Source organism: Peromyscus eremicus, chromosome 8b (genome assembly GCF_949786415.1).
Source record: "Peromyscus eremicus chromosome 8b, PerEre_H2_v1, whole genome shotgun sequence".
Classification (NCBI taxonomy): domain Eukaryota; kingdom Metazoa; phylum Chordata; class Mammalia; order Rodentia; family Cricetidae; genus Peromyscus; species Peromyscus eremicus.
The window spans coordinates 42,152,917-42,176,974 of NC_081424.1; the positions used below are offsets into that span (position 1 = coordinate 42,152,917).

At 42.6% G+C, this 24,058-nt stretch overlaps 2 protein-coding genes across 3 annotated transcripts in view; both read left to right on the top strand.

Annotated features, from left to right (window-relative positions):
- Positions 1-1,792: 1,792 nt before the first annotated feature.
- Positions 1,793-15,090, top strand: Ltv1 (LTV1 ribosome biogenesis factor). The gene is made up of 11 exons (XM_059272728.1): positions 1,793-2,183; positions 3,000-3,131; positions 4,762-4,932; positions 7,875-7,962; positions 10,433-10,571; positions 10,880-11,132; positions 12,423-12,550; positions 13,526-13,665; positions 13,953-14,005; positions 14,374-14,574; positions 14,686-15,090. Exons 1-11 carry the CDS (start codon positions 2,181-2,183, stop codon positions 14,794-14,796), a joined length of 1,419 nt encoding a protein of 472 aa, XP_059128711.1. The 5' UTR covers positions 1,793-2,180; the 3' UTR covers positions 14,797-15,090.
- Positions 15,091-15,210: 120 nt separating this feature from the next.
- Positions 15,211-24,058, top strand: part of Zc2hc1b (zinc finger C2HC-type containing 1B) — a 52,501-nt gene continuing 43,653 nt past the window's right edge. For both annotated transcript variants that reach the window (XM_059272730.1, XM_059272729.1), the window contains exons 1-2: positions 15,211-15,724; positions 21,826-21,887. In XM_059272730.1, coding sequence (XP_059128713.1) covers positions 15,697-15,724; positions 21,826-21,887 — 90 coding nt within the window. In that variant the 5' untranslated portion in view covers positions 15,211-15,696. The remainder of the gene's footprint in view (positions 15,725-21,825; positions 21,888-24,058) is intronic.

Genomic DNA, 24,058 nt, shown 5'->3' on the forward strand with positions numbered 1-24,058 from the left:
AGTGAGTTCCAGGATAACTAGGGATACACAGAGAAACCTTGTGTTGAAAAAATAATAATAATAAATCAATGCATTTGCCAAATACATTGCTGGGCAACAGGCAGACAGGTTTCAGTAGCTCTGGGAAAACTCTATTGCAGTTGCTGATGCTAGCCAAAGGTTGCTAGGTCCGACGCAGAGGAGGACAATGAGCAGCGATGTAGGGGACTGAAGACAGGCCGGGATAATTTGGTCCTGGGTCCGCAACATTCCAACTTTCCACACTCACAAAATTCCCATCAGTCATTTAGCCTTGTAGAATCTTCAACACGGGTGTGGTTCTTTTCTTTGGGAAACTTTGGTTTTTAGGAAGATGACCACAATAGCACCTTTCTGGCAGTGTCAGTGTGAGAAATAGGTTCTGCAGGTAAAATGTCAGATCATTAAGCCATATAAACAAATGTTTATTAGGTGTATGTACCACGAAGTAGACACAGTAGTAAATAAAACAGACTGAAATGAAGCAAGTGGTACCTTCATGAATCTTATTTTCAAATAACAAATAATAATGGTTCTTCAGCTTAAAGGTATGTTAAATGATGAATCTGCTTTACAAAGCATTTTCTCTTGACAAAGATTGTGGTCCTAACCTACACCATTTCTATTATTTTTCTTGTAGAAAAGGACGTAGCCCACAAACATTTAGGGTGATAATATTTTGGCTATAATTATGGAGACATTCTGACAGAACTCAGACATTGAAAAGGATGCCAGAAACACAAATTGGAGAAAACGTTGACTGTTAGAACTTTGAATGACTTCATCACTCTTTGCTCCAGCACCTGATGGAAATCTTCCTAAGAAATTATACTTATAGCCTGTTTGCTTAAGCCACCATAAAATACGTGAGCAACAACTTGGGGGATGGAGATGTTGTCATAGATCACCTGGTAGGGTGCTCACCTAGCTTGTATGACGCCCTGGTTGGGTTCAGTCCTCAGCACATGAATAGCACATACCCATCATTGGTGTGGTGAAGGTAAGAGGATCTGATCAGTAGTTCAAGGTCATTCTCAACTACATAGCAGGTGGGACAAGAGGCTGGACTACATGAGACAATGTCTCAAAAAGAACCCCCTTTGGATTATTAGTTTTCATTTTAGAAAACATGCAATTGCCTGGGGTGGTGGCACACGCCTTTAATCCCAGCACTCGGGAGGCAGAGGCAGGCGGATCTCTGTGAGTTCCAGGCCAGCCTGGGCTACAGAGTTCCAGGAAAGGCGCAAAGCTACACAGAGAAACCCTGTCTCAAAAAATCAAAGAAAGAAAGAAAGAAAGAAAGAAAGAAAGAAAGAAAGAAAGAAAGAAAGAAAGAAAGAAAGAAAGGAAAGAAGGAAGGAAGGAAGGAAGGAAGGAAGGAAGGAAGGAAGGAAGGAAGGAAGGAAGGAAGGAAGGAAAAGAAAAGAAAATATGGAATCATGAGAGCTTCAGAGTGTACTTTACTACATCAAAATGAAAGAAAGAAAGAAAAGAAAAGAAAAGAAAATATGCAATCATGAGAGCTTCAGAATGTACTTTACTACGTCAAAAATGCCCCCTAAAACCAACAGTCTTAGGGACTGTGTTAACGGGACAGTGGGAGGTAGTCCATCAAAGGGTGTAAAATGAAGACCCTGTTGACTTCTGGCTCTGCTTATTAGAGCTAGGCCTTGGTTGCATGTTGCTAGGCGACCTTCTCCTCCTGTTCTAGAAGCCAGGGAAGTGGCCACTTTCCTTCTGTGAACTTGTACAAAGTTAGTTTTGTTTTGTTTTGATCTCAGCTGGTAACAGGTAAGGAATAATCTTCAATGATGACATTTCGTGCATCCTCCCGGTGTTCGGACCAGAAGTTGGCCTTCAGGTAGCCTTCGGGTTAGGTGGGCGTGTCCCGTCCAGCACCAGGAGAACGCCTCCCAGGGAAGCCCCGCCCACTCAGGGAGTCCAGCTAGCCCCGCCTCCCGGGAGTTCCCGCGATCGTTGAGGCGACGCGGGCTACGCAACTTCCGGGTGCCGGCCGGCAGCTCGCCGGCGATTGGCCCGTGGCCACGCTGCGGTGTGACGTGCTGTCCCGGACTTGTGTACCCACGTGTGGCGCGACCGGCAGACACCGGTGAGCCGCGGACCGGCTTTCGCGGTTCCGGAGACCGAGTACCTGCTCCATCATGGTGAGAAAGCCGCGGTGGTCCCGGCGGGAGCCGGCGGCTTCCGGTTATGTCTGGGTTTGCAGCTCTCGGCGGCTGGCTTGGCCACTGGCTGCGCGGCTTGGTGTCCCGAGACCGGTCACCTTCTGAGCTTCACCCCTGGGTGCACTTTGGAAGGAGACGAGATGGTTTCCCTTCCGCAGGACCCCGGGAGTTTACAATTCTGACGGCTTAAAGTTAACTCAGTCCCTGTGACACTTACAGAAGCTCCGCCCCCTGCTTCCGGGGTACTCATAGGTACCTTGGTGGGCATCTCGATTTGAAAACCCATTGTTTTGAAGAGTAAATAAAAAGTGTATCAAGGAGTAATGAGTCTAAACTTTACTTGTCTGTGTCCTGGTTTCATTTACTAGTTAGTAGATGAAGTGTCTGTCTCCTCTACATTTTCTTGTGGTAAGCTACTTGTCTGGCTGGCTCAACTTTTCGGGGGAACCCTCCCAGAGCACTTATTACAAAGGATTTAAGGCATTTGCACTCCACTATGTTTGATTTTTATTCACTAAGGTCATTTGTTTGATGACTTACTTGCTAAGAACGGATAGTTTCTCAGATTGTCCTACCCCCTGTTAGGTGTCTCACAGAATAGGTACCCAATCAGTGTTTGCTGGAGAGGTTTAAGTATGGTCTCTACAGAACACCCGGACTGTTGTCTGGCTTAGATATGCAGATCTGAAAAAAAAAAAATGTTCACCCTTTACATACTTCCACAGGTATATGTACTTTTGGAATTGTTCCCTGTGTGGGGATTCTGTTTTGTTGACCTTTCCTGATTATTTGTAGCCTCACAGAAAGAAAAAGCCCTTTATAGAGAAGAAGAAAGCTGTGTCTTTCCACTTGGTCCACCGGAGCCAGCGAGATCCTTTAGCAGCAGATGAAACTGCACCCCAGAGGGTACTGTTGCCCACCCAGAAGGTAGGTCCTGCCTTGTAGCCACAAAGTGTTTGGATGTATGGTAGTTTTGTAGCCCTGATGATGGAACTCAAGGGCTTTGTGCATGCCCAGCAAGCACTTCACCTCTGAATTATACCCCCAATCTCTATGAGATTTTAATAATCAGTTGATACTCTCAGAATCTGGTCCCCTAAGAAATGAGCTGTGACTCAGGTTCCAATCTATGTGCTGACGTTTGATATTGTGTATTTATTTTGATTAAGAGGATAAAGCATCTTTGAGATTATTAAGTAAAGAGATCTTACAGAATATTAGTAAAGTTCACTAGACTGCAGTCTACAGTGCTGTGCAGTGTTATTTAGCCTATGGACATATGCTCGGTCTCTGCTTTCTCTTGGGATTCTGCCATGTTTCAGTAGTCTTCAGTTTGCATTTTTGCAAACTCCTGGTCACTTATCTGTTGAAATACAAAACATCTGAACTCATGAAATAGCTTTGGGAATCCTAAGGGAGTCTTGAAAAGGATGGTTTATGTTAGCATACACTTGTTGAAATGGGTGATATAAAAGTATTGAAGGATGCTAGAGGATGCTAGAGTCTTAAGAGCACTTTTTTGCAGAGGACCCAGGGTCAGTTCCCAGCACCCATATGAAGACTCACAACCATCTCTAAAACCCTTCCAGGAGATCTGCTGCCTTTTTCTGTCCTCTGCGTGTACCAGGCGTGCGTACACACATAGTCAAAACACTCACTAAAACATTTATTTTCTTTAATGTTTTAAATATTATGGGGCATTGGCCTTTGTTTAGCTTTTTATTAAAGCCACCAACACTGGACGGTGGTGGCGCACGCCTTTAATCCCAGCACTCGGGAGGCAGAGGCAGGTGGATCTTTGTGAGTTCAAGGCCAGCCTGGTCTACAGAGCGAGATCCAGGAAAAGGCCCAAAGCTACACAGAGAAACCTTGTCTCGAAAAACCAAAAAAAAAAAAAAAAAAGCCACCAACATCCCACTCCCATGCACCACGAAAAAAGCTTTCTTTTCTTATAAATACAAGAAACTGCTGGGCAGTGGTGGCGCACGCCTTTAATCCCAGCACTCGGGAGGCAGAGGCAGGCAGATCTCTGTGAGTTCAAGGCCAGCCTGGTCTACAGAGCAAGTTCCAAGAGAGGCTCCAAAACTACATAGAGAAACCCTGTCTTGGAAAAAACAAAACAAAAAAACCAAGAAACTATACATACTCCCAAAGTCCCCAGATCTTTTCTTCCAACCCTCCAGCTGCATTTTTGAGTATGCCTTACATATTTTTTTTTAACCTGGAATTGTACAGAACTGTCTAGTTGAAGGAATTGTTTTCATTCGCATTTTGTGTGTGGTCTCATGTTTTACTTTGTCTTTTGAGACAAGGTCTTGCATTGTTTAGCCTTGTCTTAACTCATGGGTTCAAGAGGTCTGCCTCGGCCTGGCTTGATTTCATTCCCTTTTTTAATTTTACGTAGCACTTTGGTTTGGATGCTCTAGTTTTGGTAGTTGTCAAAAATTGCTTGTGTGAGTCCTGCCAGCCACTATTTGTATGCCCTCTAACTCCTGCTCTTTGTAAGGATCCTCATCTTATCCATGGCAGGATCGCTAATTCCATCTTGTTATTCGAGGTAAATGATGAAGAAAGACGAGCAGAACAGAGGAAATATGGGGTGTTTTTCGATGATGACTATGACTACCTGCAACACCTGAAGGAGCCATCGGGGCCCGCAGAGCTTATTCCCAGCACCGCCTTCAGCACGTACGACAGCGATGAGCGAGAAGAAACCTTGTTATGTTCCGTAAGCTTTCTTGGCAATTTAAATGAGTGAAGACATTTTTAACTGTGGGGCAGTAAATAGTGTCAGTATGAGGAATGCAGACATGCCATGGCTGCCTAAGATTGTGTAGATGTGTGTATATCTGAACCCTTAGGAAATCATAGGCCCCTTCTCTGGTGGGCAGGTGTCAAGATTAACAGCTTTTTGTCAGGTTTAGAACTTTGAGTCGTCAGGTAGCATTTTCCATAGAAGAAAAGCAGAGGACATTCTGCATTCTAGCATTGTTTCCTGATCATAAACTGTTCTAGGTGTGAAATTTTTACATCTTTTAACACTTTTGTGGAAGCTGCAAGGTAATCATGGAGAGAACAGCATGAACGGGTTGTAATGAAATGACTGTTAATCTTCTCAACAAAAGGACAGGCCACTGTATTATACTTTACCCTTTAAATACAAACAAGCATGTTTATCTGCACCTAGTGCTGCTCATACAAGTGCCTATTGTGTCCAGTACTCCCCTTTGCATGCTATTTTGTCTTTATTTAGTCACCTGGCCCTTTAAGAAGGAAAAGACTTTCATTGGGGTTATCAACCAAACGAGAGATGGCGGGGGTCGGGGGAGGGTTGGGGAGGACCCTAATTTTCCTTTTATTTCCGAATCCTCTGAAGGCCTGGGCATTTCTTTCCTCAGAAGACAAGATCTTAACTCACCCAGGGCAAAGTGCATTGCTGAGGAGATGAAAGAGTCAGGTTTTAGGGCGTTGTCCTGAAGAAAGACAATAACCGCAGCTCATCAATTCCTTTTCTCTTGTAAGGCCCCACATGGCACCACCACAGAACCAGCTTCTCTTGTCTCTCCTCTAGGCTGTCAAATCAGTAGCAGGGTACTTACTGCTCATTCCCTTTTGTGTCCCACCAAGGGAGAAGAGGACTGTCCTGCTTTCTCTTCCTGGGAAGACAGGTTTTAGTAAAGTCATAGCATTGGTCAACATGAATTCTACACAACAGAGAAAGGATAGCTTTTAATCCTTTTTTTTTTGGGGGGGGGGGTTCGAGACAATAGCTTTGCGCCTTTCCTGGAACTCACTCTGTAGCCCAGGCTGGCCTCAAACTCACAGAGATCCGCCTGTCTCTGCCTCCCAAGTGCTGGGATTAAAGGTGATGTGCACCACCCCCGCCTGGCTCTAGCTTTTAATCCCTAATTCATTTAGGGGAAGAGTAATTACTATTTTTTTTTAAACAAAATAAGGCTGTCTAGTGGGCCATTCATTTGTGTTTATGCAGACAGAGAAGTAACATTATTTGAAAATAAAGGAGTCATTTGATATACGCATGTAAAGATCCATATTGCAGTATAGGACATGGTAACCTAAAAAGAAATGGCTTAGGTGCCACGGAGTTTGCTGTAAAAATGGTGCTTAAAGCACTTTTTAAGTTTAAATTTGTCAGAAGAATTGAGCACAGCATCGGAACAGAGTGTAACACAGTGCAGAGAGGTGGTGTACACGTGACTGCCTCAGCTCGTCTTGATTTCCAGTGACAGTGTACTTGGGAGTTACTACAACTATTACAATAAACATACCTGTATAAAAAGGAAAGTGATCATTATTGAAACTGTCATTCATTTGATTCTGTGACTACTTTTCAAGACTTGAAAAAAATCCCATAGGTAAATTTAGTAAATCCTCTTTAGTGTCAGAATTTTAAGAGGAATAACTGTAACCTTAAAAAAAAATCTAAAACATAAATTAATTGTTTTAACCATTTTTTTAAATAATTTTGTTGTTGATTAGGACAAGATATTGAATACTCTGTTCAAAGTAACAGAAAACCCCAATTCAGACTTGTTTTAAAAATAAGAAATGGTTGGTGTGGTGGCACATGCCTACATTCCCAGCATTCAGGAGGCAGAGGCAAGAGGATCTCTGCGTTTGGGGCCAGTCTGGTCTACACACTGAGTTCCTTGCCTGCAGCAAGTTAAGACAGCAAGAGAGGCTATACCATTACTGGACCATGGGATATTATCACTAGTGTAAAGAGAAAAAAATGTATTAGTTTTGATACTCCAGGCAGGTAGAGTTGTAAAGTGTGGATCAAAACCAAAGTGACTGATCTCAGGCATTAGCTCTTCATTTGTTGAGCTTCTGTTTTTCACAAAATGTTCATGCTAACAGTTTGGAGATTAAGTAGAATCATATACAAGAACGGTATGAAATATTTGAAAGGTCCCAGTTAGGGTGGTGCTGGAGTGTTGAGAATGTGTGCTAGTACATGGGTTAGAGATCCAAGGATGTAATGGTAACAGCCTCCTGAGACTGTTAACAAGTCACTACAAACTGATTTACAGCAGAGGTCTGGAGGCCAGAACTCCGAAACCAAGTTCTTGGCAGGCTCAGTTCCTTTTTGGGGACTCAAGGAAATTGTGTCGTTACTCATCTAACTCTTACTTCCAAAGCTTGCCAGCACTCTGTCTCCAGAGTTCCCTGACCTGTGGGTGCCCCACTCCAGTCTACATATCTCCATCTCCACATCTCTTGAACCCCTTTATGTGAGGGCAAGCTGACCACTGAACTCATGTTCGAGATCAAGGGAATACATATGGTTGTGGCCTTCTTGCTGACAGAAGACCTAAGGTAGTAAAGGTCCTCACATAGAATGTGTGAGACACCTGTCCCACTGACCTTCAGAGCAGATCACTGTGAACCTGTTACTCCTTAGTCACATGAATGGCTGAATCCATTCGTGAGGACAGCTGATCAGCTGTTAAGGTCCATATGATCTCAACCTTAATGTTATAAGTAATGAGTAAATTTATTGTTTCATAGGGAATAAACCAAAGCAAACCTTATTTCAGGTATGGTCACAGCCTGAGGCTGAGTGGATATGAATTTTGGAAGGATGCTCTTCAACCCAGTACAATGGCTGGGCAGTATTTGCTGAATAACCCTCATTTCCTTTTTAAGAGCACTGGAATTAAGTTGCCTTCATCAGTGTTTGCATCAGAGTTTGAGGAAGATGTTGGATTGTTAAACAAAGCAGCTCCAGTTTCAGGTGAGTTTTAACTTTTTTTTAAACATTTATTTTGTCATTGGAAAATTTCATACATGAGTACCATATTTACATGATTTCCACCCCAAGCACTCTCTTCCCCTGCATCCTCCTCTCTCTCTCTCACCTTCATGACTGCTTTAAGTATTGTTCATATATGTGTATATATAAATACAGCCTGCTGGGTCCATTTAATGTTGTTCATATGTGTGTTTAAGGATGACCATTTGGGATTGGGTAACCTATCGAAGGTTGTCCCTGGAGGAGACCAGTTCTCTCTCAGTGTCTATCAATTGTAACTTTTGATCTAGGTGTGGGGGCCTTGTGTAATTCCTCTGTCCACCCATCTACATTGGAGTGTCAACTGGTGTTCTCTTTGTATGGGTCTTGTTTAGGTGGCAGTATGATTAAGATTCCATGGGTGCAACTCCCTTTGTATAGAAGATACTGTCTTGTAACAGACATCTTGGACCTCTGGCTCTTAAAATCTTTCCACTCCCCTTCGTGATGTTTCTTGAGCCTTAGTTGTAGGGGTTGTGTTGTCCGGCCACCCCACAGTCAGTAGTTCTCTACGTTTACAGTTGTGGCTTTCTGTGTTGGTCTCTTGTCTACTGCAGTAAGAGGCCTCTTTGGTGAGGGGTGGGAGCTGCATCTATCTGTGGATTTAAGAATGGGTATTTATGCAGTTGTAATGCAGTTGAGAATTATACTGGTTTAGGAATGTGGAAATAATCGGTTCTCCTCTGGGGTCTGTGACCTCAGCAGTCATAGGTAATTGACTAGGCTTATAGTACTAGACATAAATTTTCTCCTTTTAAAGTGTGTCTTAAGTCTAGTTGGTTGGCTATTGGTTACCCAAAAATACAAGTACCACTACTGCATCGTTGGGTATATCTTGCTCTGCTGGTCATTGTGGTTGTAGTTCATGGTAGCTCAGCTATTAAAGGCTGAGGCTCATAGCCAAAAGGAAAAAATTTAACTTCTTTAAGTTTTCATTTGAGTAAATTTGTGTTTTGCAAAAAGAAACACAAGGATGTAGGATTTTTCCATCGACAGTGGAGAGTTTATTGAAACAATCAAGATAAATGTAGAATTCGAATAATAGAACATGAAGAGAGAGCATGGCCAGCAGCATTTTGTATTATGCATCAAATTCTTATGTCTTTATAGATCTCATTTGGAAAAAAATGTGAGAATCTAGTAAGGGAAATTTAATGTTCATATGCTCTCTTACGAAGATAATAGGAATGATCAGTATTCTTTATCATTTTGAACAATGCCATGTAAGTATTTCGAAGAAATCTATGGTATGATTCACTCAAGATAAACTGAAGAAGTAATTTTTAAAGGAAACTTGCAGTACTGCTACTGTAGTAAGTTAAAACAAAGGTTGACAGAAGTAGTAGTTGGTATTTTTTCCTAAGTTAACCAACACTTGCCCTTAGAACATTGTTTCAGTAATTTACTTTACAGGGTGGTTGTTGTATAGTAGAGTATTAAGTTAAACCACAATAAAACACAACCTGAGAGACTTTCTGTCTGTAGGAAAGAAACTACATGGAGTGTTATACTTGGGACACAGGAGAATAAATTTCTAGGAGCACCAGCCCTGGCCTGGGAAGCTGGGCAAAACTTTCAAGAGAATAGCAGAGTTGATTTGCTGCTTTGGGGTTGTTTGTTCAGAAGGGGTCTGTGAACGGGACCAGTTGCTTTCTTTAGAAGGCAGGTGGAAGGAAGGAGAGAGGGCTGGGAAAGAAGATATTCCAGACAGCACTGACTGCATACACACTGAGGGAATGTAATACCAGACAGTGTGTCCATTTTAGCATCCCAGGAGAGCATGAAAAGATGAATAAAAATGCAGCTGGAGAGTGGGGAGGGGGGCAGCATAGCAGACCTTATTGGCAGCCTTGTCAAAGAAAGGTTTGAACTGGAAACTTTTCTTGAGTTCATTTTATTAAATGAAATTACATAGCTGAAGAAACCAGCTGGGAGTTATTAAAATTTTGTGGTTCAAGTTTGTGAAAGTGTAAAAGTCACCAAATACTTATTTTTAATAAATGAATTTGAAACCTGGATTCTTTCTGCTGGTGAAAATTTAGGAGTTTTGCTTAAAAAAATTTAATAGAATAGATTGATAATGGAAGTGCTTTTACTAGTGAATATTGATGAAGAGTGGGTTTTTTCATTCTATCTAAACTGTACTTACAATTTTTTAGTCTTTCTTTTATCTGAAGTATATAAGTAGATCAGATTGTATAAAGTCTATATAGACCGAGCTTTCTTGGTTCACCCCTTACCCCCCCTGTGGGGGAGTGCAGGGACCTGAGGTTTCTGTTCTGTTTTCTTTGCCGCAATGGTCGCATGTAGTCAAGGCTGGGGTCAGACCCACGGTGAAACTGAGGTAGACCTTGAACTCCTGAATGCTGGCATTCAAGATACATATTTTGCTCCCTTTCTCTTGTCCTTTCAGGGCCTCGACTGGATTTTGATCCTGACATTGTTGCTGCTCTTGATGATGATTTTGACTTTGATGATCCAGATAACCTCCTTGAAGATGACTTTATTCTTCAGGCCAATCAACCGACAGGAGAAGAGGGGACGGGTTTGCCGTATGTGTGGTGCTTCTGTCGTGGGGGGCTAACCACAGTCTAGGAGTTAGAGTTTTGAGAACATGTGGCCTGAGATAGCTGTATAGAGCAGAAAATAATTGAATTTGAGACATACTCTGAGGAAGTGGTGCTAAAATCCCAGACTCCTGATGGCTGGTTGCTTTGCCTACCATGCCAGATTAGTCCAATACCGTTTCTAGTCCCGCTTCCTCTAGAGCCAGCCCTCAGGAGTGGCTTCTGGGCTTGTGTGAAGTTGCTGTCAGCGTTTCAGGGGGTTCGACAGCTGACTTGTGACCTGTTGGCTCTAGGGAATCTGCGGGTGAAGATGACAATGAGTGGGAAGACATGGACAGTGAGGAAGGCAGCGGTGATGACTGCAGCTCTGCAGGCCCACTGTCAGAAGGAGGGGACAGATCTGCCCCTGCGTCACCTCAGGAAGCCAGCAAAAAACACCTGTTTTGGGAAGAGGAAACTAAAAGCCGTTTCACAGAGTATTCTATGACCTCCTCGGTCATGAGGAGAAATGAGCAGCTGACGCTACATGATGAGAGGTTCGAGAAGGTGAGATCCCTAAGAAATGCCACTGAGTTCTGTCTCCCTGTGCAAAAGAGATTGGAACCAGAGTTAAGCCTTTCAGGAACTGCCTGTCGCATTAAGACTGATCAGAGCTGCACCCTGGTTTGGATTCTGGAAAGAGCCTGTATAGGGCCCAAGGGTTGACTGGTCAAACATCCTAACATCTCTTTCTGGTATTTTCATATGACCATAATCGGCAGACTTTTGCTATTTTCCTAAGAGTTGCCTGGCTTAGCATCAACAAAATTCCATTATTTATTTCTTCATATATAACTAACACTAAACAAAAAATTAGACTGTGAGATACTTTAAAACCGCATGTACAGCAGATTTGACGCCTGTGGCAGGCCAGCTCTGGTTTACAGCACAGTGTGGACTATCCACACAGGTTCTCTCACCCATTCTATCCTGTAGCTCTTTACCTTTGACACTATCTCTAATGTGCTGATTTATGTACATCATCTACAAGTTTGTATTGGGTTAGGGTGTGATTTCTCCACGAGCAGAGATTCTCATGTGTACATCCAAGTCCCTAAAGTAGTAGTGTCTGGCATGTGGTAGGACTTGAAGTGTTCTTGTCAGTAGTGAGCAAATGAAGTAGTGCTTTCAAGATTACAGAATGTACAAATTTGCTAAAGTATCACAAAACTCTTCTCTTCTTGTCAAGAGGGGTCCACTGTTCAGTACAAACACCTCACTCATCAAGATGGAAGGATAATGCATAACAGTGCTAACAGCATCTGAACAAGAGTGGAATTTATACAGTAGGCTCCCTCAACAGCGTGATCATAGTCTGCATCACCGAGCAATGCAAAATTATCTTTAAAGTGTTCTGAGGCAAAGATCTCTGCACAGCATTTTACTTTCCAATCTGAGTAGAATAACTACTTTTTATTTTAATATTAAATAGAAGGCTGTTTTCAGACTAATTGTGTGTCTCTGAAAATATGTCTTCTGTGGGGTTGGAGTCCATGCTGCTTTTGCAGAGGATCTGAGTTTGGGTCCTAGCTCTAGAGGATCCTGGGCCCTTTTCTGGCCTCTGAATGCACTGGTCCGAGTGTATATATGCAGTCACTAATAAACATAAAAATAAATCTTTAAAACAATGTCTTCTATGCCATTGTCAGTGGTGCTTCCTCTCTGCTGATACAGTAATGATAGCTGGAAGCTTCTAGTAGTGCTGGAATACTATGTAGGAGTCAGGTTAATATAAAAAATACATAGTTAATTCTTGGTATGTTTTTCATGGCATCTTTTTTGTTGTTTGTATTCAAGTTTTATGAACAATATGATGATGTTGAAATTGGAGCTCTGGATAACGCAGAACTGGAAGGTTCCATTCAAGTAGACAGCAGTCGGTTGCAGGAAGTTTTGAATGACTACTATAAGGAGAAGGCAGAGAAGTATGACAGCTCTTCTTCTTTAGCTGCTTTGTTTTCCTACCTTCAAGTGACTGGTTGGGGGGTGTCAAAGTCTAACTGATTGACTCGAGATCATGGTGTAGTAGCTAAGGTTAAAGTGGGAAATAAGGTACAAAGAGTCATTGGAGTGGGGAAATAACAAGGGCTTCTGGCCTCAGGCTGAAGAGTCATAACTTAGAAGTGTCTGCTTTCTTCTTTTTTCTGAAATGGTGGGTGTTCCGAAATGTGAATAGTTATGGCTAATAGATAAGCTTTCCTTCAGTGGATTAGCAGAGCTCACCAGTGAAGTATTTGCTCAGTCAGCGTCTGTATCAAAGTGCCTCTTATCTGAGAGAAGCTGCTGTATTAAAATCTGCTAACAGGTCTAGTACCATGAAACACTACAGAATGCAGATCCCACAGCACGAAAGGCGCCATAGGATTTAAGTGAATTCTCTGCATACTTTGGAGAGATAGATGAGCAGCTGGTGTTCGTCTTAGGGAATCTGCCATCTTGTGTGATGTGGAACCGTGTACAGATACAGCTAGATTTGATGTGCTTGTCAGCAGAGCAAATGAATGTGCAAACCCTGGGAGAGTGGAGCAGGACTGGGTAGATGTGCAAACCCTGGGAGAGTGGAGCGGGACTGGGTAGATGTGCAAACCCTGGGAGAGTGGAGCAGGACTAGGTAGATGTGCAAACCCTGGGAGAGTGAAGCAGGACTGGGTACATGTGCAAACCCTGGGAGAGTGGAGCGGGACTGGGTACATGTGCAAACCCTGGGAGAGTGGAGCAGGACTGGGTAGATGTGCAAACCCTGGGAGAGTGGAGCAGGACTGGGTATGGTGACATGTACCAGGAGCATGAGAGGCACAGGAGTAGGATTTAAAATTGCTCTTGTCTCTGGAGCTGTTTTAGTGACATGCAATTTAATGTTTTCTTTATCATGTTTTCATTTTATAAAATGCACAAAAAAGTTGTGTAAAATTGAATACTCTTGAGCCTTTTGAGGATCAAGATCTGCCAACAAACGAGCTTGATGAATCTGAAGAGGAAGAGATTGTTTCTGTAGTTCTTCAGGAAGCCAAAGAGAAGTGGGATTGCGAATCCATTTGTAGTAAGTAGCTTATTGTCCACTCAGCTGCTAAAAGTATGAAAGTAATTTAAAGTGTGGGGGAAAGTAGATATATTTTAGTAGAAGTTCAACTCTTAGGGAATTTGTGAGAAAGGCTTAGAAAGAATATGACTATTCTGCTATTGAGTTGTAAATAATTTCAAAATGGTGTTCAGAGAGGCTCTAATGTGATTTTGCGCTATAAAAACACTGAGACGGCACGTGGTGTGAACTGTATGGTGCTTTGCTGAACTTACAGTGTACTTAAGTGACACATGATCTTTTTCCAGGTACATACTCCAATTTGTACAACCATCCACAGCTTATCAGATATGAACCAAAGGTAAGTACTGACATCTGGAGCTTGTTAGAGTACCTTTTCAGGGCTGGAGAGGTAGCTCAACAGTTGAGATCACTGCCTGCTCATTCAGAAGACCCAGCTTGGTTCACAGCACACACATCAGGTGGTAACTCCAGCTCAAAGGATCTGACACCCTCTTCTGGCCCCCAGAGGCACCCATACATATGGCATATACTCATGCAGATACACACCTAGAAATAAAAGTTTATCCTTAATGTCCTTTTCTTGCAGTAACTAACCCTTTGTTGGTGGCATTGCCATTAGGGAAAGCACCAACAGTGTATCATTCATTAGTGAGCTGTTTTGAATAGGAATGGCAAATAACTAGTGCTCTTTTTTCTTTGCTTCAGCCCAAACAAATCCACCTCTCTTCTAAAACGGGCATACCTCTCAATGTCTTACCTAAGAAAGGACTCACAGCAAAGCAGGTTGAACGCATGCAGATGATCAATAGCAGTGATCTACCCAAAGTGTCAACCCAGCCGCGTCCCCACAATGAAAGCAAAGAGGATAAAAGAGCCAGAAAGCAAGCCATCAGAGAGGAGCGGAAGGTAACTGCCCTGTGATGTGGGGCTTGTAAAGAACTGCTGGGAGGGCGTGGTGGAAGTGCTCTTCTGTGGACAGAGTTTGTATACACATGTAACCTGGGGTCCTCTTTACAGGAACGAAGAGTTGAAAAGAAAGCTAACAAACTAGCATTCAAACTGGAGAAAAGAAGGCAAGAAAAAGAGCTGCTGAACTTGAAGAAGAACATTGAGGGTCTAAAGCTATAGGTGTGGAACATTCAGTATAAGTTATATTTCCATTTCGGTGGTCTACATTATGCTCCATAATTAATCAGGATCTTAAGAGAGATAAACTTGTCCCTATCATTTTTATATGCAAATAGCTGAGAAAAGTAGAATATTTGTATTTTTATTCAAATGAAGTTCTTTTGTCAGCTACCTTGTAACTATTATAATGTTTTGAGTTTATTGTAAGCTTATATTTCCTCTGAAATAAGTGACTTCATGAAGGTAAAATGTTTGGCTAAATTAAAGGAAAATGTCTTTATAACATGCACAGAATTAGTGTGTTCATTTATTTGTATGGTTGTCAAAGTTGTTCTTTGCAGATGTTCTCAAATATTTCTTTGAAACCTCTCCACGCCTTCTCGGGAATTACATGGTTTAATTTGCCGTCTGTAGAGGAGTGGTCTGGTTAAGCTCAGTTTTGAAATGCTGAGTTTATTCTCAGTGGTGAGAAGACTGTTCCTGAGAAGATTCCACGGGTAAGAGCTGATTTTCCCGTGTCCACAAAACGACCCTTTCAAAAGGACTGTGAAGATGAGCACTGCAGTTGTGGTTGGGATTTCCTGCCCTGGGAGCAGATGGCTTTTTCCCTTTGGGATTTAGGAAGAGCATAGCTGGAGCGATCAGGAATACTTACTACTTCATTGTAACCTAGAAAGTTTGTTGTTTAGTGTTTGGACCATCCACAACTTACTAAAATACATACTCAGAAGTGTCCAGGATTGGAGGAGTTGTTCCTGTTTGGACATCTAGAGACTGATTCAAGGCTTAGGCAATGACTCCATCATAATGTTCATTATTTGGTCAACTGTGACTTCTCACTGACCTTTGCCCATTTGCCCCTGACCAGTGTGGACACCGTTGGTCAGAGGGAAGAAGAAAATGGCTGAGGCAAGGCCAGCTGTGGCAGGTGAGCTGCACTTGATGGCCAGATGTTTACCAGTCTTACCACCTGCTAGTTCATTGAGTCTTTCCCACGGCTGATGGGGATCACCTTGTTCTAAGTTTTATTCATTTAAATCTAAATTACTGTATTTCTTTTAGAGTTGTGAAAAACTCCGAAATTGTATTCTGTTAAAACTTAACAACCAAAAGTAAAAATAAAAAGGTACATACGGTTTGTCATTGAGGAAATGTAGCATTACTGAGTGTGTGCTTAAATGCCAACCTGCAGAGTTAGTTGATGTTTGACGTGAATATTGGGAATAAAAATCCTAAGTGGATGGGCCATTTATCATTTTGACCATCTCCACAGAAGAGTCTCGAAGCCTTCAAGAGTCTTGGGCACAGGATGTCACTCTGGTCTGGTCCTATTCAAATTCATCTCTTATAAATAAGAGAATGCAACTCGGCTGTGATTCTTGAGATGCATGTTGCTATGGGGGCTGATGAATTTAAAAGCTTAAAGACTGTAATTCTATTCCGGAGAACAGTTCTGTGGTGACTTTAATGAATTACTAGGATTTGTTAGCAAATTCTCCGTATACACCCCAGACCTGAAAACCACCCCCTCCCCCAAACACACCCCCAAATCCTCAGTTTTTAGTTCTCTGTAAATGGTGTTGAAAACTGAACATATCAGCTCCATGCTGAATGATAGGAGTTCACAGAGATAAGAGGGATTTTGCCTTCAAGAACTACTTGGTTGGAGACAGTTCAGAAGCACAGATAAGTGCTGATGCCATCATTGTGACAAGCACCACTTGTGATGAGGACCTGCGTGCTCACTGCTCCCCTATAGTCTTTAGATAAGCCTTCAAGTTTGCTCAGTTGTTACCTTCCTTCGATGATTTCCAGAGTATGTGTTTTAAAAGCACATCCGCCTCCCTGGCACTCCCTCGTCCCCTGCTTTGTGCTCTCTGTAGCACTGATGTACAAGGCTGCTTCTCAGGATCCTCTCTGACTAGGGAAAGGTTGGAGAGCAAAACCTTTTGCTTACCACTTTACCCTGCTGGCCAAGCTAGCGCCTGGCATTTAGTGACTAGTGTGAAACGGCATAGGTATGGATGGGCACAGGGTGAGATGGTTCATGAAAGAATGGCTTAAACTTGGGCCAGGACAATGATCCATTCATAAGGGTAAGCAAGGAGAAAGCATCCCAAGTGGGCACTGAGAAATCTGCTTGATTATTGTATGTGTAGATGCACATGCCACTGTGCACAAGGCAGTCAAAAGACGTCTTCGTGGGGTTGGTTCTCTATGTGGGTTCCGGGAACTGAACTCGGGTCACTGGCCCTGCCTACTGAGATTAGTCTTGTTTGAACATTGTCCTGGATTGGTTTCAAAGCTTTGTCATTAGATACTTCTGTAGTATTATAAGTCTGTGTGTCTTCACTGCTGGGGCCCTTTGTGGGTGCTGTCTTGATGCACTGTATAGACATGTAGGATCCAAAGCCTGCATTGCGACATCATTCTATCACCTCAGTGGAGAGCAACCCCAAACCCTAACCCCTATTCACATATTCCATGTTGTTTTTGCTTTTACATGTTGACAGTGGTTTGCTTTAACTTGCCTGTTTGGCCTAGTTAGAGGGCAGAAACATAAGGATTCCAGTGCTTTGTGAGTGAGTTGTGAGCTAGGAAGTTAGTTACGGTAAAATATGTCATATGCAAACACGTGCTTGTTGTGCGAATAAGAAAGAGAACAGAGAAGCAAGTAGCCTCAGGATCTATTCTAGGCTTGATTTTCCCCCTACTCATTTATTAACTACCCAGTCTTACACCAAACATTACCCCCTTTTTCTTTAAACCACTTATACCCTTTAACACAGCTTCCTTATCTTTGAACCAACTAGAAACCCAAACCTACCTCTGAAGGCAGCATTTGCAACTCTTAGTTGAGGTGTCTTAGAGATGACCTAAACAGCCCCCAGCTCTGACTTCAGCTTCTAGAGTATGTGCACCTGTGTGCACATGTCAGCGAGCAAGGTGCTGAGTGAATCCTGGAAGCCTTCTGCCATGGGAGGAGTTATGCTTACAAGCTGCATTCTTGGCTTGTGTTTCTGTATCTGAGCTCACCAAGAAGGACCTCCACCTTAGTGTCAGTGCAGAGCTACAGCACTGGCCTGAAGGGGTTCTGAGTTTTAGAATAGCGATGCACATTTGGAAAGGAAGAAAGAAAGCAAAAAAGGAAATTAGAAAGTGATTATCATTTTTATTCTTACCACTCAAATGTAGTTACTGTGTTTTTGTGGTTTTGATTTTGTTTGTTTGTTTGTTTATTTATTTAGATAGATAGATAGATAGATAGATAGATAGGATTTTTTTTTTTTTCAAGACGAGGTTTCTCTGTGTAGCCTTGGCTGTCCGTAGACCAGGCTGGCCTCAAACTCTGGGAAATCCTCCTGCCTCTGCCTCCCGAGTATTGGGATTAAAGGCGTGCACCACCATCGCCAAACTCTGTTTCTTTTGTCTACATGTAATTCACAAATCCTTTTGGTTGCTTGGTTGATTTCAAGGGGTTTTTGGTTGGTTTGTTTGTTTATGTGTTTTTATTTTGTTTTTCTAGATAGGGTTTATCTGTGTAGCCCTGGCTGTCCTGGAATTCAATCTGTAGACCAGGGTTGCTTCAAACTCCTCCTGCCTCTGCCTCACAAGAGCTGGGATTAAAGGCAAGTGCTGGAGTTAAAGTTGTGTGCCACCAAACCTGACTGCTTTTTTTTAAGTCTCTTACTGTAGTCTTGGTCAGAGTTGAGCTCAAGTCCTCTTGCCTCGTAAGTGTTGGCATTACAAACGTATTTTTAATTGGTGTATTCTCATTCATCAGTCAGCAACCCATATTCATGAATGGCCACACAGTATGCTTTTTTTGCTTTCCAGGTCATGTATCCTATCAAAGCTGTACAACTGCAGATAGTGTGAAAGCAACAATAGCTATAAGAAAATGAGTGTGGGGGCACAACCATAATACTTCATCTTCAAAAACATTCTGTGTCGGTGTGTTCACAGATCATGGTTTGCTCACTCCTACTTAAATGTTTCCTTTTGACAGAATATGCATAGCTTTGCAAAAAGTGGCAGTATAGCCAAGGGATCTCTTGCACCCTTAACCCAGCTTTCCCCCAAGCTTCTTGTTGAACAGCTGCACTACAATATCCGAACCAGTAAATGTCATTAATGTGTGCTCTTGGCTCGGTACTGTTTGACATGTAACCACTACCCTCCTTTGGCAAAGATCCAAACCTCTTCACACAAAGGGAGATTGTTCTCATCCTACCGTCTCACATCCAGCCTCCACGCACCAACCATTCCTACAGCTTGAGAATCTAATGTCTAATTTCCATCTCTGTCATTTTGACATTTGACGATATTTTGCAAATGGAGTCATGTCGAATGTAACTTGGCTTTATTTCACTCAGCACTGAGATCCTTTTCAGCTGTCGCATGGATCAATAGCATTCCTTTTTATTGTTGTGTGGTGTTCCAACGTATGGGTACTCCACAGTTCATGTAGCCTTTTGCTCATTGAAGGGTATTTTGCTTGTTTCAAAGTGTTCTTTTAAGGTTGTATGGACCAAATCTTCGATTTGAGTCAGTACAGAGTATGACAGTATAGACCTTGAACTTCATGTGTGATTCAGCTGTTGAGGAAGATACTCTCTTCATTCATTAAAGACAAGCTTCCAACTTGAATGTTGTTCAGAATGGAGTGGTCCATCCATATCCAGGTTTTTAATTGGGTCATATCTTTTATTTTAAAGTCCTTGAACTCACTAAAACTCACTGATTTAAGCCAAAAATCATTGGTCTTCTGAGGGTTTCCAGATCCTTCGTTGATTAACAGGGACATCATAAACCTATACTTGAATTTTAGTCTATCCTTTGTAGAGGCAGAAACTTGGGTTCAAATCTCAGGGTTACCACTTGGAATTTGTGGACTGAGAAGTCACTTAACTTTCAGCCTCCATTTTCTCTGTGAAAACAGCACCAGCCCTGTCTTAGAAGGTAGCTGTGAGGAGCCGGTGAAATAACCTAGACGTGGAGAGAACCAAATAAATATGACTATAACACGAATAAGAACATTACCTTCAGTAATGTTGCAGGGGAATGACAGTTTTAGAACCAAGTGTTTATTAACAAGTTGAGGGGGGAGAGTAGCTTTGCTGAAAATTTTACTTTTTTTAAGACCCAGTTTTGCGGACAGCCGAAAGGATGGGAGGGGGAGTATTCCTGTGGGCTGAGGTGGATGGCCTGTGCTGAGAACACAATACCAATTAGCAGACCTGTGAAGAAATTGTTTAAATCAACAGCGTCTGCACACCCTGCCATCTGCTTCCTGTTAAGCAGATCTCCCTTTTTCACATGGTTCCCCTGTCGGTTTCCATGGCCCTGCTCTCTGCTTCTCCTGGCTTATCACCATCATTTTCTTGGCCTTAAGTGGAAGTTTCCCTAAGGATCCTCTCTCCACAGCTTTTTCCACAACTTCGTCCCTGGCAGTGTCCTGCTTTACCTCATTCCCCAAAACCTACATCTGCGTCCCTCACCCTGACCTCCCTCATTTCCATCCTGCTGGCTGGACAGCTCTGTTGAACTCGGTAGTTCCCAGACTGGGTCATTTTTCTTCCCCAGATGCACTTTTTTTTTCAACTCCCTAGTTCTATCCACAGACCCGCTGTCTTCTCTGGCTTCCTGCCTGTACACGTAGCATTGTCCCCAAGCATTCATCTTTCTATCACTTCCCCACCCTCACCCAAAAAAACTCGTCCTGTTGGAGAGTCTTCGGTACATTTTCTCCTTCCTCCCCTGTTTAAATCTCCATCCCAATTTTTAAATTAACACACCCCTATCCATCTTCAAGTATGTCATGTGAGTCCTCCACAGCTCTGTGCTGGTTCCCTTGAGGACCACAGTGTTCCAAGATGTCCCTCCTTGTCTATGTAAAAGCCATATTTTTATTTCAGTGTAAGACCCCTATGCTTAGACCTGAAACTTAAAAAAAAAAAAAAAAAAAAAAAAAAAAAAACTTTACGTACTCAAATTCAGACTAACTGAAAAGAAGTACTAAAAAGTGAAATCTTAGCAGTCCCTAATATTTTGTTTTTCTCTAACTTCTTTTAAAGTAATTAATTTTCTAACTTAGAAATGTATCTTCCTATTTTCTATCATTTTTCTATGTTGGGCCCATGTAGGGTTCCTTTCAACATATTTAATTATTTCTTACAAGATTTGTTAGTCCTGTGCTAGAAACTCAGTTTTTGTTTGACTTACATCTTCCAGCAGTACTTAATTTTCCTCATTATCTAAGTGTGTGTGTGTGTGTGTGTGTGTGTGTGTGTGTGTGTGTGTGTGTGTATGCACATGCTTGCACACGCCTGTGGTAGAGAGGCCAGAGGTTGAGGTCATATGTCTTGCTTAACTGTTCATTTTATTGACGGTCTCTCACTTGAACCTGAGTCTTGCTGGTTGGCTGGATTGGATGGCCAGTGAGACCCCAGGATCTGCATATCTAATTCCCTCCAGTGCTGGAGCTGCAGATGGAGGCCACCATGCTAGCATTTATTTAAGTACTGGGGATCAATAATCAGGCACTCATGCTTGTCCAGCAAGAGCATTCCCCCCGAGCCACCTCTCCAGACCCTTAGAGAGCACTTTCCTTTGTCTGGAGAAGGCATGGACCAGTTTTCCTTGAGACATCAATGACAGTCTATCTTCAGCCTAAGCAGAATCCCAAAGATGTCACCATCAGATAATTTGTGACTTTATGCTAATACATTACCTCTGTATTTATGTCTAATGCATAGCTCTCAGCACCCCATTTACCCACCAAAGCAAATAATTACACTCTGTTTGCCTCAAGTTTGTGTAATTTACTTGTGTGTTGAGGAGAGAAGTTTATATTAGGAAAAGAAAACTTGTGGGATTGTTAAGGCTCTTCTGAGGAGGAGGAAGCAGGTGGTGGGGATGGACAACTGTGAGGCTGACAGGCGACTGAGGTCACCTACAGTCACTCGTCTTTCCTCAGCCAGGCAATTCCATGAAACTTAACATAATGTGCTCTTGAATCTCATGCAGATGGCAATCAGAAGCTATTTCCCTGTGAAGTCTGTGGGAGATGCTTTGCAGCAGATGTTCTGGTAAACATAAAGACATTTTGTAGATGTGTTTCATTGGAGTTAAATGAACTGTCAAGTCAGTGAGGAGGTAACGGTGCCAAGATTAAAGACAGATGTGGAGAGGGGTGGGGGGAGAAGTACATAACCTATGGCTGCCAGGTCCGGAGGACACTGAGGCAGCCTGATAATGCTCCGTTCAGAAGTGACCCTGTTAACCACGATCTCCCTGAAAGCATGCCAGATGGAATGGTCTTGGCACAGACCACTTCCCTTGAGAGATTCTGGCTCTCCCGCCTTTTCTTTAAGCATCAAAAATTCAAATTTCAAGGCCAAAACACCAGGGAAATTAGCTGGTCGAGAGGAATGAGCATTGGATTTCAGGCATCTGGAAACTTGGCTCGAAGCTGCAAATTTGTCACTAATTCTGACAAGTCCTGTAACCGTCCTGTTTTCTGCCTTGCCACGTACACGGAACTCTCTGATTTCAAGGGGGTTTTAAACCTTTGGAACAAATAATGCATGGATACAAGCCTGCTCCAAGATCTAATTTTCCAGATACGAACTAACTGCATGTCAAGTTCCCAGGCTTTAAAGTTGAACAAAAGTTTGGATTATTTCAAACTTGAGGGGCACAGGGGGTGGTGGGGGATGGATTTCAAGCAAATGGTACCACCCTAGTGTTGTAAGGAGATAGCCAAGAAAGATAAATTTTTAAAAAGGAATTCTTAGGATGATAATGTAATCATTTGGGTATTTTAGATCATGGGATAGTATATTGAACTTGCAGATTTAGGGTTTGGATCACAAGGGACCTCCAACATGTGGTTGTAGGTTTTGTTTTTCTGGGAAATTTTAGAAGTGAAATATCTGTTCTGGGTAAACTGTGCTTGGAGCCCCTGAAGCTACCAGTGGAACTCACACAGGCCTGTTGCAGCCCAGTGTCTACCAGTGTCTTTCAGCACACTGTTACCTTTGCTGGCTGGGAGCTGCACCCTGAGAGGAGTTGAGACCTAGGTGGTACCTCTGGCTAGCAATCACTAAATGCTAAGTATGCTTTACATACTCCCGAGTCTCACGCCTAAGCCTGTCTCTCGGCTGTACAGAACACTGAATGACATGGTCTGATAACCTCCCCTGTAGTTTTACATGGATGACTTGGAGGAACAGAGATTTTCACAGAACCTGCATGTTGAGAATCCAGACAAAGCAACTTTGTAAATGGTAGCCATTATGGACGAGGACAAAAATGTGCATGCTGTGACCTAGAGGCACTGTGACCAACTGCATTAGTTGCTGTGATGAAACATGCTGACCAAAAGCAATTAAAGGAAGAAAGGGTTGTCTTTGGCTTACAGTTCCAGACAGATAAAGCCCATCGTGGCCACAAAAGCATGGCATGGTGGGAAATGCATGGCAACCGGAGCTGGAAGCTAGCTGGTCACATTGTATCTAAACAGAGGAAGCCGACTAAATGAACAGGAAATAGGCCAGCCCTTGGTAAGAGACTTTGTCCAGCAAGGCTCCACCCCCTGAAGGTTCCATTGCATCCTCACACAATGCCCCCAAATGGGGACCAAGTACTCAAGTCCCTGAGCCCATGAGGGACATTTCTTATTCAGACCACCATACCGTAACTTTCTGCAGGGACATCAAGCAGAGCTCTATGTGTTTTCCAGTTTGTCCTTTAGACAAGTTGAGTATTTTAAAGACTACTGACTGGAATAAAGAGCACATGGCCTAATTTTTAGAGTTTGAGATGTAAAATCAAATTTAAAGTCAAACTCTTTAGCTACTATTTTAACCTTCTGTTACTATAACAAAATACCTGAGACAGTCATACTATGAACAGAAAAGATTACATTTGTCTCAGTTCTAGAGGTGCCATTTCATGAGAACTTAGCTCCATTGCTTTGGTCCTAGGGTTGTAGCAGTAAAAACATAAAAGGAGGCAAAGCTTTTCCTTTCATAAGCAGTAAGCAAAAGAAAATTAGAAGAAAGGGAGTTGAGTCCACAGTTTCTTGAAAGGATACACACCCCTGGTGACCAAAAATCCTCCCAGTAAGAACTCACCCACTTTTGCTGTCCTGCTTTTGAGACAGGGTCTCTTTATGTGGCCCAGGGTGTCTTGCACCCACAACCCTATTCTCTGGGCTTCCCTGGTACTAAAACAGAGGCCCACACCTTCATTTCCA

Coding starts and splice junctions, on each gene's coding strand:
- Ltv1 (XM_059272728.1), top strand. Junction 12,551..13,525: donor TATAAGGAGAAGGCAGAGAA/GTATGACAGCTC, acceptor TGCACAAAAAAG/TTGTGTAAAATTGAATACTC. Junction 14,575..14,685: donor CCATCAGAGAGGAGCGGAAG/GTAACTGCCCTG, acceptor TCCTCTTTACAG/GAACGAAGAGTTGAAAAGAA.